The 14,436-nt window shown below is 47.1% G+C and overlaps 1 protein-coding gene across 3 annotated transcripts in view; it reads right to left on the bottom strand.

Moving 5' to 3' along the window:
* cacna1g (calcium channel, voltage-dependent, T type, alpha 1G subunit) overlaps positions 1-14,436 on the bottom strand; it is a 541,990-nt gene that overhangs the window by 106,711 nt on the left and 420,843 nt on the right. For all 3 annotated transcript variants that reach the window (XM_072483051.1, XM_072483052.1, XM_072483053.1), the window contains exons 22-24: positions 9,717-9,842; positions 6,372-6,461; positions 3,033-3,225 (exon numbers count right to left, since the gene is read on the bottom strand). In XM_072483051.1, coding sequence (XP_072339152.1) covers positions 3,033-3,225; positions 6,372-6,461; positions 9,717-9,842 — 409 coding nt within the window. The remainder of the gene's footprint in view (positions 1-3,032; positions 3,226-6,371; positions 6,462-9,716; positions 9,843-14,436) is intronic.

The raw sequence follows: 14,436 nt of genomic DNA, 5'->3' as shown, positions 1-14,436 counted from the left end.
GGTTGACAAGATGTAATGAGTGGTGTGCCGCAGGTATCAGTGCTGTGGCCTCAACATTTTACAATTTATATAAATGACTGATGAGGACCGAAGGTATGGTGGTATAATTTGCTGATGACACAGAATAAGATGTGAAGAGGACATACAGAGGCTATAAAGGGATATAGATAGGTTAAGTGAGTGGGCAAGGATATGGCAAATGCAGTATAATGTGGGAAAGTGTGAAATTGTCCATTTTGGAAAAAGAAAAAGGAAACATATCTAAATGGAGAGAGATTGCAGAGCTCTGAGATGCAGAGGGATCTGGGTGTCCTGGCTAATTAACTGCAAGCATTTAGTATGCAGGTACAGCAAGTAATTAAGAAAGCTAATAGAATGTTATTGTTTATTGCAAAGGGAATTGAATACAAAAGTAGGGAGGTTATGGGTGGGATTTACCGATCAACCCGCTGTGTGTTTTTTGGCAGCGGAGGCGACCCGCCCGGGACTTTGTGCTCCTGCAGTTGACTGCACCCCTCGTCATCGGAAATCGTGTGCACCATCGTGGGACTGGACTATCTCGTCGGTGTGAACAGCTGGTAAATTCCGCTCTATGCTTCAGTTGTACAGGGTATTGGTGAGACCACATCTGGAGTATTGTGCACAGTATTGGTCTCCTTATTTAAGAGAGGATGTAAATGCATTGGAAGCAGTTCAGAAAAGATTTACTAGATTAATACCAAGAATGGGCGGGTTGCCTTATGAGGAAAGGTTGGACAAGCTAGGCTTGTATCCGCTGGAGTTTAGACGAGTAAGAGGTGACTTGATTGAAGCATATAAAATTCTGAGGGGTTTTTACAGGGTGGATGAAAAGTTAACATTTCTTCTTTTGGGCGAGTCTAGGACTAGTGGTCACTGTTTGAAAATAAGTGGACTACTCCTGCTCCTAATTCATATGTTTGTATTTATCTGATACAACCAAGCTGATCATAAAGAGATTAAAGTTCTGCTTAAAGTCATGGGCGAGGTGTGTATAATTTTACCGTTTGTCTATCTAGATGAGTACATGTGGAATTATTGCCCATGGAAACCGCTGTCCTACTAAACATAGGGATAGCATATCTCGAACTATCTTTCAGCCTTGTCCTTTTCAGCTTTGTATCTTTGCATATTTTATTTTTTACCTTTCCCACAGCTCTGGATGGCAGGGCGGGAGTGGGGCAGGGAAAGGGGCTTGGTGTAAGGTAGCACAGAGGGGAAGGTTGCAAGGAAGTGGTCCAGTTATCATGATGTGGGGTAAGCTTGTTGGGCCAAGTTGGTCTTTTCCCACTTGTCGTAGTTCATAGACTCACAGAATCCCACCAGTGCAGAAGGAGGCCATTTGTCCCATCGAGCCTTCATCGACCCTCTGAAAGACCACCCTCCCAGGCCCGCTCCCCTGCTCCATCCCTGGAACCCCACCCAACCTTTGGAAACAAAGAGGTAATTTTAGCATGGCCAATCCACCTGACCTGCACATCTTTTCATGGACTGTTGGAAGAATTCTCCGGCGCCGGGATTTTGGCGGGGACAGGAATCGCGCCGGTCGGTGGCCGCTAGCAGCGGCCCCCCCAGCAATTCTCCAGCCCGCGATGGGCCGAGCGGCCCATTTTTGGCCGGTCCCGCCGGCGTAAATCAAACCAGGTCCGTACCGGCGGGACCTGGCTCTACGGGCGGCCTGCTGAGTCTTCAGGGGGTCGCAGGGGGATCTGGCCCCGTGGGGTGCCCCCACGGTGGCCTGGCCCGCAATCGGAGCCCGCCGATCCGCAGGCAGGCCTGTGCTGTGGGGGCACTCTTTCCTGCCGCGCCGGCTGCTGTCAACCTCCGCCATGGCCGGCGCGGAGAAGAACCCCTCTGCGCATGTGCTGGGATGCCGCCAGCACACGCTGGCACTCCCACGCATGCGCCAACTCGCGCCGGCCGGCGGAGGCCCTTCGCCACCGGTTGGCGCGGCGCCAACCCCGCCGGCGCCAGCCTAACCCCTGAAGGTGCGGAGGATTCTGCACCCTCTGGGCGGCCCAACGCCGGAGTGGTTCACGCTACTCCTCGGCGCCGGTACGGCCTGCCCCGCCGGGTAGGGGAGAATCCCGCCCCACGTCTTTCAGGACTTGGAGGAAACGGGAGCACCCGGAGGAAACCCACGCAGACACGGGGAGAACATGCAGACTCCACATAGACAGTGACCCAAGCTGGGATTTGAACCTGGGACCCTGGCGCTGTGAAGCCACAGTGCTAACCACTGTGCTACCGTGCTGCCATGTCGTGCTCTCTGAGGTTTCTAAACATACACTATAACCAAACAACAATGCATTTTCCTTCAATAACCTGCAGCTTCAGTCAAGCATGTGGAAAGTTAAGTTCAGTTAAGCATGTATCCCATGAGTTCATCAATTCTACCACTACTAAAATATGTGAGACAAACACTTCTCGTGGAAATGTCTTCCTGTCCATCTCTAATTCACGATGGGCTTCAAATTTGAGAAGAGCAGGTTTCTGCACGAGAAACCAAGTATCCAAGAGGTTTTGGTATTGGTCGTAGATATGCCCTGTTTAAAGTTCATCACTGGCATGACCCCAGTGAATGGTCGAGAAGCAGTCGTGATATACGTTGCAACCCAAAAACCCAATAAAACAGTGAGCGCACTCACAGGTCAATTGTGCAAGACATCGGCCCCTTCAGCTTGCAGAGCATTGTACAATAGTGACAACCACTGATGGCACAATGGAGCTAATAATATCTTACACTACTATTACTATACTCATGAGAATGCTTTGGGTTTGCCCTCCGGAGGAGTTGCTGCCAAGACATGCAAGCGAGGTAATGACAGGGCAATTGTTTATGTGGGCTGATGAAATTTTATTTCTAGACCATGCAGAGGCCTAACTGGCATGCTCCGGGATATCCCAATTATTAGGCACTTGGGGGGAGGGGGGGGGGGGGGGGGTGTCAAAGGTCAAGCACGACTCAGAAAGATACAGGAAAGACTACCGACCAGCCAGCTGTTTCTCCTTACTCCGTCTCTTTTTTTCCATACGTCTGAGGCGCTTTTCCTCACGGCGCTTGGCTTCCTCCACCTCCTGGTGCTTCCGGCACTTGTGGAAGTTCTCCACCACCACACCAACGAACATGTTGAGCACAAAGAAGGCCACGATCAACAGGAAGGAGATGAAGTAAAGGAGCATCCATGGATTGTAATTCATCATCGGCTGGAAACATGAAAGCAGCAACTCAATAAAATGTTTAAAAATCACAGATTCATACAGCCAAGGAGGCCTTTCAGTCCACTGTGCCTGTGTCAGCTCTTTAAAAGCACTGTCCGGTTAGTCCCACATCTTCTGCTCTTTCTCCATAGTCATGCAAAACTTTTCCCTTCAAATAAATATCAGGATGTTATTGCTGGATCTGCTTCCAGCCCCGTTCAGGCAGTGGATTCCAGATCAGAATGACCTGCTGTGTTCATGAAACTTCTCATCATGCTTTGGGTTCTACCAATGGAAACCGTTTTGTCCTATTTATTTTATCGAAATCCCTCATAATTGTGAACAGCTCTATTCAGTCTCCCCTCAAACCTGGGTTTCGATGAAGAGTCATATTGGACTCATTAACCCTGTTTTCTCTCTCTCCACAGGTCCTGCCAGACCTGCTGAATTCTCCCAGCACTTATCCCCTTGATCTTTTGTGCTTGAAGAACAGCTCCAGCCTCTTCAATTTTTCTAAACCAGTGAAGTCCCTCCTACCATTCTAGCAAGTCTCCTCTCACCCATCTCAGTGAGCTTCTCCACTGTGGAAACAATCTCACTTGTGGTGGGATGATGCCCTTGAGTAGCCATCAATTGACCTCTTAGGAGCCTCAACTGGACCTGACTGAGTGGGCCATGGGTAACATACCAGCAGTGGGCAACATACCAGTTGCTGCCAGGACACCTGGTTTAATTTCCCCTGCTTGCCAGCCCACTCCTGGAGATATGTAAAATTAAATCTTATCACTCGAGAAAGCCCAAGATTCCACATTCTTTGTTAGTAGAGGGAACCTGTCATGAAATTCCCCTTCACCAATTGCAACAGACTTCAATTTTGGATCTACAGTGAGATTTGGTGCAAATGGTCTTTGGCATTATTGTTCTCATTAAGGTGGTGCATCTTGGTGCAGGTGAATTGTGTACTTTCCTATCCAGGATACTCCCAGGTCCAGTTGTGATAGAATGCCCATTAATTCCTCACTCATAAGGAGTTGGGAAGGTGAGGGTAGTATGTGGTCTTCTGGGGCCTTTGGTGGAGGATGGAATTAAACCCTCAAAGTAGAAAAAACATTACAGCAACAGGACCCCCTTCTTCTCTGATGGGCTGGTCGAGGTTTGTGTATCAATTGCAGCAGTGGAGGAAGGTGTCTTCCCCTCTCTAGATTCTCATTGTTGTTCTTTATGTCTCAAGATACTGGTCCCAGCACCTATCTTTACCAACCATGCCTCCTTTATTAACGCAACTGATGACAGCTTTTTCCATGTATGATATCATTGGTGTATCTCAGGCCAACCTTCTGAAGTACTCAAATTGTTCCACTGTTTGACAGTAAACTGCATGTACCAGGAAAGAGAGAATGTATGAGAGGAGAGAGTACATTCTCTTACGGTATTTACGAAGAACCTGTGGTAATGTGGAGCAAGACGGTGATGGGGAACTAGGCAGGTCTCACCCCAGTTCAGGGTTGATAGGTTGACAGGATTTCCCATCCTATTCAATCAGTCACTTGTGGCACTTAAGCATTTCAACTCACCTGGCTACCGCATCTCACAAAGTTATTATTAACACACAATCCTATCAAGTGTTCCTGTTATGGTTCTATAGATATGACAATGGAACTTGAGGCAACAGTTACAGAAGTGGGCGACCTGTATATCGCACAACATATTATTTTACTTTCAATCTAAGCCTGCATTAATACTGTGGGGCATGTAGATAATAGTGAGGAGTGTGGAAATGCGTGGGTCAAACACAGAAAACTATTGAGTAAGTGGTACAGGAGAAACTGGAACCATTTGGGTGGAGAGTGAACTCATGTCCATTCTCAGCTGCTGGGGAGAGCAGTGTGGACCTCTGGGGCTCTTCTTTTGATATTTGAGCATAAAATTTAGCTGTGGCCATTGCCGAGCTTGCACCAAATGCTTTCAGCACATGGTGACTAAAATGGAGGAGGCAACAGTTCACTTGCATGTTGAGACAGTGATGAATACGGTAAAAGATCTGCGCTCTAATTTGGAATGCAACACCAAGGGTACCTAAAATGTCCCACAGCAAATGGGAGATCACTACTTGCATCACAGTACAGGAATCACTAGCTACTAAAAACACAGAGGGGTTGGTGTAGATCCAGGAATCAGTCTGTGGGCTGCTGCTATATGTAGGCACAATTTATTTCACAGAATACAGCTTTCATGATAAACTTGAGTAACATCCAACTACCTTCTCCTTCTTTTCTCTAATTTTCAGGCTAAATAATCCTAAAAGAATATCAATCCAGTCAAGATGCCACTTGCCCACAATGCCTGCATCACTTCCAATTGGAATGTTAGTTCTTCTACCTCAGTTAGGAATGGGCTGTGCTCCCCCATAACTCAAAAGATATGGAAGGTAGGTGGATTGGCCATGCTAAATGGCCCCCACAAAAAATGAATAGGTAGTGCTGCTCTTCTTAGTAATGTTGATGACAAGAGCATTGCGAATGGCGATACATACACCTCTAGGAATAGTGATTCCTGTGTCAGTGGGAATAGTGATTCCTGTATCACTGGAAATAGGGATGCTTGTGTCACTGGGAATAGTGATGCTTGTGTCACTGGGAATCGTGATTACTCTACCGCTGGGAATAGTGATTCTTGTATCACTGGAATAGTGGTTCCTGTATCACTGGGAATAGTGTTTCCTGTATCACTGGGAATAGTGAGTCATGTATCATTGGAAATTTGTGATTCCTGAATCACTGGCCTTGGATATGGGAATTTATGGATACTGTAAAAAGCAGAATAAACACAACAGTGATTCCTGTATCATTGGAAAGTGTAATTCTTATATTACTCGGAATAGTGATACATATATCAATGGAACAATGATTCCTGTAGCACAGGGAATAGTGATTCCTGTAGCACAGGGAATAGTGATTCCTGTATCACTGGAAACAGTGATTCCTGTACCATTGGGAATAATGATTCCTATATCACTGGTCTTGGGGATGGGAATTTATGGATACTGTAAAGAGCATAATAAACATAATAGTACCACGAGACAGACACAATTCCTAGATAGGGACTGCAATTTAGTATGGAACAATTTATGACATTTCAACTCAATACATTACCTGTTGATCCACTCCCACTGCATCCAATCCATCATACATAATGTCAACCCACCCATCCTTCGATGCAAGAACAAACAAAGACATCAGGGCCTGTTAGTAGGAGAAAATAAAAGCTCATTAGATGCAGTAAAGTATTCCTCAGGTGTTGTGTATTCATGTTTGTTCCTAGTTAGAACAAGGTTGCTTTAAGAGTTCAATCACGTGATGTATTGATGATGCCATTGGCAGTTTGGGTGGGCTAACAGTCAGTCTTTTCTAGCAGCCTGTGAGAAAACACCTTTCCAATAAAGTTCTTGTTTGTACCTTCGTGACCCTCAAGCCTAACCTTTAAAAATGCCACAGCAGGGCTGATCACTGCGTATTGATAGCAGAATTAATCATTTTCTATAGAAGAGACTTAAGCATCGCTCACTCTGACCAGGGCAGCACACATTAAAGACGTTGCTTACATTCTCTTCCAGGAAACACCTTGATCTCCTGTCACCTAACACCCATGATGGCAGCAGCATAACATATTAATTTCCAAGACATATTCATTGCATGCCAAATGTAAGAATAACACTAACAAATGTTAAATGGTCCAGAATTGGGAACAGGCTAACAATGTTGACAACAATTTGGACACTGAACATTTTAGATTCGTTGACGACTAAGTAGAATATTCTAAAGGAATGGGGTCAACTGCCCAAAAATTGTCGCCCCAATATTTCACAGCCCATGAAAATATTGTTAACTAAAGTATTGGAAAATAATCACTGGTGTTCAAATTTTAAAGTCAGAAGCATGATACATACAAGTGTTTACCTATTGGCTGAATACTTATAGTAGGAAAATGCAATGTATTCTGTAAATAAAAATAATTTAGAGTAAACAGAATAAAACTTGTAATCTCAACCCAAAGCTTGGTGGTACCAACATATTTGCAGATTGGGTCAGCTGGCAGGCCTTTTACTTATGCGTCAGTCTTCTATCAAGGCTAGAACACATAACCTCGGTCTGACACAATAGTGCAGCCATGGGGTACTGCAGTTTGCCAGAGAGACTTCAAGTGAGGCTCGGTACACTTGTTAAAATGAATGTTAAAGCTGCAATGTTATTAATTAATTAGAGAAGAGCCAGAGTTCTTCTCCTGCCTCCCCCAACACCCGTCCTGCAATCAAAATAACCTCACAGTGGTGTTTGTGGGATGCTGTTGGTACAAAATGGCAGCTGAGGGTACTGTTACGTTCTAGTGCATTGCAATGATTGAGTCAGTGCACCAGAGAATGTCTAGTTCGTGACTAGTTAAAGATTTATTAAATTACAATAACATGGGAAGGAAAACAATACTAATACTTCTAAACTATGAACTGTTGATAACTATATGTGAGCTAATGCAAACCACTGTGCAGTATCATGTGGCACATCTCTACTGCCACCTGCTGGTTGGAGATCTGACATGTTAACACATGGAATTACTTATGCATATTATTACAGGTACAAATGTCAGCTGAGGGCAGCACGGTGGCACAGTGGTTAGCACTACTGCCTCACAGTGCCAAGGACCCGGGTTCAATTTCGGCCTTGGGTGACTGTGTGGAGTTTGCACTTTCTCCCCGTATGAGTGGGTTTCCTCCAGGTGCTCTGGTTTCCTCCCACAGTCCAAAGATGTGCAGGTTAGGTGGATTGGTTATGCTAAATTGCCCCTTAGTAGGTAGGGTGATCTTTCAGAGGGTTGGTGCAGACTCGATGGGCTGAATGGCCTCCTTCTGCAATGTAGGGATTCTAAAATAGCTGCTGAGGATACAAGGGGAGCGGAGGATACAAAACGGCTCCTGAAACTGCCTACATAACAGTCAATGCATTCCAAAGTAGTGTGTTGTGTTCTGAAATATTTGTGCTACACAGGTAAACAATGCAAATAACTTTAAAAGCACCTTTGAAGATATAACATAGGGGCTGATGTTATAGATCTTCATTTTGAAAAGGGACTTGAAATACTGCCTTACAATATGGTTTGCCTAAATTGAAAGCATCCAGGATAAAGGATGCCATAATGCATTGATAATAAATGGACTCAAAAATTGGGAAAGGGCACTGTTCCAAAATGTAGCAAGTCTAATATAATCATCAGTCGAGTATTATAAGGTCAGTCTTGGAATCTGCTGTTGGCAATAACTATGAATGGTCGAGGGGCCATTAAAAGCAGAATGCCTAAATCTTTGGATGCTAACAAATTATGAAGAAAAGCAGAATGTTCAAAATGCAAGGAATTAATGAAGATTTAATTAAGTAATGAAAAGAACTGAAGTGCTATATTGGTTAAACTTTGAAAGGATGATTATGATGCAATGGCAAATAAAATATTGTGAAATGGCAGTAAATCTATAGAATATTAGACTGAGGAATACCAATGCTGAATTGCTGGTAAAATTAAGTATTAATCAGATCGCTTTCCCGGGATGACAAAGCATTGTCTTATACCTGGAACCTGGGGTCCTCATCCTGGCAATTGAAACAAGTTGAGGGCAGACCCTGACAGGAGTGCGTCAGCCTAGATTTTGTTCTCAAGTCTCTGGAGTTGGACTTGAACCCACAATCTTTAGGCTCAATGGGGAGAGTGCTACCAGCTGAACCATGGCTGACACCTTATATGGATACTCAACTTTATGAGGACTGCAAACGTAATGGTGTGCATCCTGTTACTATTGGATGTGGAGATCTTAGGACTCTCGAATACCAGGCACATCTTTCACAAATAGTGCGCAAAATGCATTAAGGACTTTCCCATGCGGGGGCTTGTCCATATGTGCCTGGTTAGTGTCCCTGAGGCACAGTGCTCTTTATTGACAGTGACTGCCTCAAAGATTTGCTCCTTTCCATTTCTGGGAGCTGGCTTGTCTGACCAAATGCCCAACTGAATTGTGGGATCCCCTCCCTCTGCAAAAATGGTCAAAGCTTCCCAGGTTCCTGACAGGATTGGTCATAAACCCTGGTGCCACTCCTGAGGCATCAGGCACGGCCTCTCGTCCCACCTGACATAGACTGAAGTCACTGCCAGTGAGTAGATTATCAGCCCCGCAAACTCTCCACCCTCTTGGAAAATGTACAGCATTACTTTACAAATCCTCTTTCGGGGCAACACGGTGGCGCAGTGATTAGCACTGCTGTCTCACGCCGTCGAGAACCCGGGTTCGATCCTGGGCCTGGGTCACTGGCTGTGTAGAGTTTGCATTTTCTCCCTGTGTCTGCGTGGGTCTAACCCCCACAACCCAACGATGTGCAGTGTAGGTGGATTGGCCACGCTAATTTGCCCCTTCATTGGAAACATTTAAAAAAATATTTTAAAAATAAATGCTCCCCTACCTGCCCCAGGTTGTCAAAGTTGTATTTGTGACGGATCCACTTGTAGTTGGCTTGGAAGCAATCCGATTTGTTGGTGATATTTCTTGTATCTTCCCCAAGACAGATGTAAAATTTACCTTTGAAGAGCTGAAATGAAAATAGGCGCACATACATTGGAACTGTTTAGATGTAAAGTTGTTTAATTTGGGAAGGGTGACTGTGAACTCCAATCAGTGAATGACTCACTGCAGGAGGCCATTCAGCTGATTGTGCCTGTGCTGGCTCTTTGAAAGAGTGATCCAATTTGTCCCTTTACCCTACTCTTTCCTTACAGCCCTGCACATTTCTCCTTTTTGACAAATCGTGGGCAGCACGGTAGCATTCTGGTTAGCACAATTGCTTCACAGCTCCAGGGTCCCAGGTTCGATTCCCGGCTTGGGTCGCTGTTTGTGCGGAGTCTGCATGTTCTCCCCATGTGTGTGTGGGTTTCCTCCGGGTGCTCCGGTTTCCTCCCACAGTCCAAAGATGTGCAGGTTAGGTGGATTGGCCAAGCTAAATTGCCCTTAGTGTCCAAAATTTGCCCTTAGTGTTGGGTGGGGTTACTGGGTTATAGGGATAGGGTGGAAGTGTGGACCTTGGGTAGAGTGCTCGTTCCAAGAGCTGGTGCAGACTCGATGGGCCGAATGGCCTCCTTCTGCACTGTAAATTCTATGATATATCCAATTATTGAATCTGCCACCTTTTCAAACTCTGCATCCCAGATTGTAACAACAGCATGGCAAAGATAGCAATAGACTGAATTTTATGTGCCCCCCGACCAGCGTGTTTGCCATGGTGGGGCGGGGGCATGTAAAATAGTGCCCATCCCGCCCATCCCGAGCTCTCCCCCATGATCGGGAGGGTGGGTGGGTGGGTGCCGAAATCGGTAGCCCGCCTGCCATTTTTAAATGAATAATGAAGAGTCAATTAGGCTTGTTTCCAAGCTATTTGACCCTGATAATACGCTGCCCACGCCTTAAACCGGCGTTGGGGGCAGGAAGCCCAATTTTTAAACTTAAATGCTTAAAGTGCAGAGGAAGGTGAGGGGAGATTGGGGGGATCGCTCTTGGGGGGCTGGTCTCTGCTAAATGCAGGGCAGGCTTCCCACACCCCCACCTTAGGCCAATTCCCAGCTTCCTTCCTACTCCTTTAAACCCATCTTCCCCTCACCCTCTACCGAACCTCTTCCAGCCCAAGACTCTGGACTTACCTGCTCCAGAGATCCATGGGCCTTCTTTTCTTCTGCAGTCCCAGTAGCAACCACTGATGTCTTCACCGCAGTGCCAGGACTGATGGAGCAGTTGGCCTATCAAAGTGGCTGGCAGTTCCAGAGGATGGGACTTCTTCCCCCATAAGTGATGGAAGTCCCACTTGGCCCTTGTTAGTCCACCCCGTAGCACTTTATGGCAATGGGGTGGGCCGGCCTTGAACATGTCCGCATCATGCCAACATGGTTTCCGGGGGAGGGGTGTATCGTGCCCCCCCCCCCCCCCCCCCCCCGACTCCGCATTATGTTTCCCGATGCGGGTGTCACTGGTGAATTGGGTGGTTGCCATTAGTCAGTAAAGCTCAATTTCTTCTCTGCCTGGGCCCATTCTGTGTATTCTGAGTTCAGAACACGCCAAGATTGTTAAGACTGAAATGAGGAGAAATTTAATCACTCAGTGGGTGACTTAGAGCCCGAGTTCGCTGTCGGCGTAAACGGCGGCATGGACCCAAAATTTCATAAGAGTCAGAAAACGAGATTCTCATCAGTGAGATCTTGTTTTCCAATTTTCCACGCCCCTCGCCAATGATGCAATGTAATTCCTGCCCAGAAGGGCGGGGACCTCATTTCAATAAATTGTAATAAATTTAAATCCAATTAAAGGTCTTCCCCGCCATATGCTCCCCCCTCACTGAATATTCATACCTCGGCAACGTGACATCACGTCAGCGAGGTTTACAACAGGTAACTAAAAACTTGAAGCAGTTGAGGGGAATTCATCGGGGGAACAAAGATAAGTATAGTACCCGGGGGGGAGAGGGACATGCCTGGGCTGCAGTGCCAGGGTGGAACTGCTGCCAGAGGTGGGCTCTCCAGGCAGCCCCATTTGCGGGGGGGGGGGGGGAAATCCCCTTGTGTGTGTAGGGGGGACACCCCGATGCTTGCATGTGGGGGTGTTACCCTGATGCTTGAGTGGTGGGGTCGCCTGATGCTTGTGTGGTGGTGTCGTCCCCATGCTTGCGTGAGGGGGTCGCCCAGATGCCTGTGTGGCGGGATTAGCCTGATACCTGTTTGGAAGGGTGGTGGGGGGAGTTCCTTTCGCATGCAGATTAGGGTGCCCTCTAAAGATAGAGTCGTGAATGGTGCTAAACATTGTGCAATCTTCAGCAAACATCCCCATATTTACCTTATGATAGAACAAGTATAATTGATGAAGCAGGTGAAGATGGTTGAGCCTTGGACAGTACCCTGTGGAACTCTTGCAGTGATGTAGTGGAGCTGAGATGACTGACCTCCAACAAACACAACCGTCTTCCTTTGTGCTAGGTTTGACTCCATCCAGCTGAGAGTTTTCCCCTTGATTCCCATCGCCTTCAGTTTTGCAATGGTTCCTTTGATGCCACACTTGGTCAAATAACAGCAGTTACACTGACCTCACCTTTGGAGTTCAGCTCTTTTGTCCATGTTTGACCTCAGGTTTTATTAAGGCCAGGGGCTGAGTGGACCTGATGGAACCCAAACTGAGCATCAGTGAGCAGGTTATTGCGAAGCAAGTGCCACTTGATATCACCGTTGATAACCCCTTCGATCACATTACTGATTGCGAGAGACGACTGATGGGGCAGTAATTGGCTGTATTGGACTTGTAAAGGACATCCCTCGGAAAGGTTTTACATTGCTGGGTAGAAGCCAGTGTTGTAGTTGTACGGAACTTTTTGGCTAAGAGCATAGCAAGTTATGGAACACACATTTTCAGTACTATTACCAAACTATTGTCCGGGCCCATAGTCTTCAGGCATTTCTCGATATCACGTGAAGTGAATCTGTGATGCAGGGGACCTCTGGAGACGCCGAGGTGGATCAACCACTCAACATTTCTGGCAAAAGCATCAGCCTTATCATTTGAATGCATTGGATACAGCAAAGGTCCTGACAACATCTTGTCAGAAATGCTGAAGACTTGGGCTCCAGAACTATTTATGCCTTTACCCAAGCTCTTGAAAACGTGCCCAAAATCACTGACCCACTATTAAAGAAAGAAGGTGGACCTCCTGAAAACGAAGATGGATCTTCGGGAACATTCTGAGGGTGGAAGATGAATCCCCTCCAGGACACCAAAATCAGAAGATGCTCCCCCCACCCACTTCTGTGGTGTTGTGTGGTCTAGGATTGCCGGCAGCTTCCACCCTGAGCTCCAGAGGCAGTTCAGATGAGTCCCGACATTTGCACATCACGTCGTTCCTAATGTGTTTGGCACCGGCTGGTTTTCCAGGTGGTGCTTCAGAGAATTGGGTGTGGGTGGTCCGGTTTTCATCTGCATCCCATCAGCGGGATGCAAGTGAGGTTCATGCCGGCCTCCAGCCGGTTTCCCGGGCACTACTTAAAGATCCCCCCCATGCCCACCTGCCATTGAACCCTAACAGTGTGATCAAGTGCACCAATAACCTGCCATTTGTGCTCAGTTTGGATTCTGCAGGGACCACCCAGCTCCAGGCCTCATTCCAGCCTTGATAAATATTGGCAAATTAGCTGAATTTCAGAGGTGAGATGGGAGTGACTGCCCTTGACATCATGGGCAGAATTTTCTAAACTCCTTCCCTGTTGAAATGGCAGGACGATTAGCAAGCCGGGGACCCATTGATGTCTCCAACGGGCTTTGCCAAAGCTTCTTAACTGAGTCATGGAATCAGCTTTCTGGTTCCCTGATCAAGCAGAGAAGATAGGTGAGATCTGGTGCTGGACCTGCTGAAGGAAGGATTTCTAACAAAACGCACCATGGCTTAGTTAAGACTCATCATGCACGGACTTCCGGGTGCGGCGATGACCAGCTAAGTCGCACGTTTCGGCACCTCCCGTTTTAACGGACTTTTGGGCTCTTATCGAGAGCCCCAACGGCAATTTTCGAAGGCTAAACCCACTGTGAGGCGACATAGAAGGGTGTCCCCCCGGATGTGAATGGATAGAAGAGATAATAGTGGCCAGATTGTGGAGTATCCTCTGGAGCAGAGGCAAAGAAGGGAAGTGAGAAGCAAGATGGCGGCGGAGGACGGCCAGTTGGTATGGGGCCTGGAACAGCAGGAGTTCCTCCGGCGATGTGTGGAGGAGCTCAAGAAGGAGGTGCTGGCGCCGATGCTGCAGGCGATTGAGGGGTTAAAGGAGGCGCAGAAGACCCAAGAGATGGAGCTCCGTGGAGTGAAGGCAAAAGCTGCCGAAAACGAGGACGAGATACAGGGCTTGGTGGTGAAGACGGAGACACACGAGGCACTGCATAAGAGGTGTATGGAGAGACTGGAAGCCCTGGAAAATAGCTCGAGGAGGAAGAACTTAAGAATCTTGGGTCTTCCCGAAGGGGCAGAGGGAGCGGACGTTGGGGTGTATGTGAGCATGATGCTCCATATCTTAATGTAAGCTGAGGCCCCGACGGGCCCCCTGGAAGTGGAGGGAGCGTACCGAGTCCTCGTGAGAAGACCAAAGGCAGGAGAAATAACTCGAGCA

The sequence above is a fragment of the Scyliorhinus torazame genome, chromosome 18, assembly GCF_047496885.1.
Source record: "Scyliorhinus torazame isolate Kashiwa2021f chromosome 18, sScyTor2.1, whole genome shotgun sequence".
Taxonomy (NCBI): domain Eukaryota; kingdom Metazoa; phylum Chordata; class Chondrichthyes; order Carcharhiniformes; family Scyliorhinidae; genus Scyliorhinus; species Scyliorhinus torazame.
The sequence above is the reverse complement of the archived record's forward strand: the minus strand, read 5'-3'. Positions and strand labels throughout refer to the sequence as shown.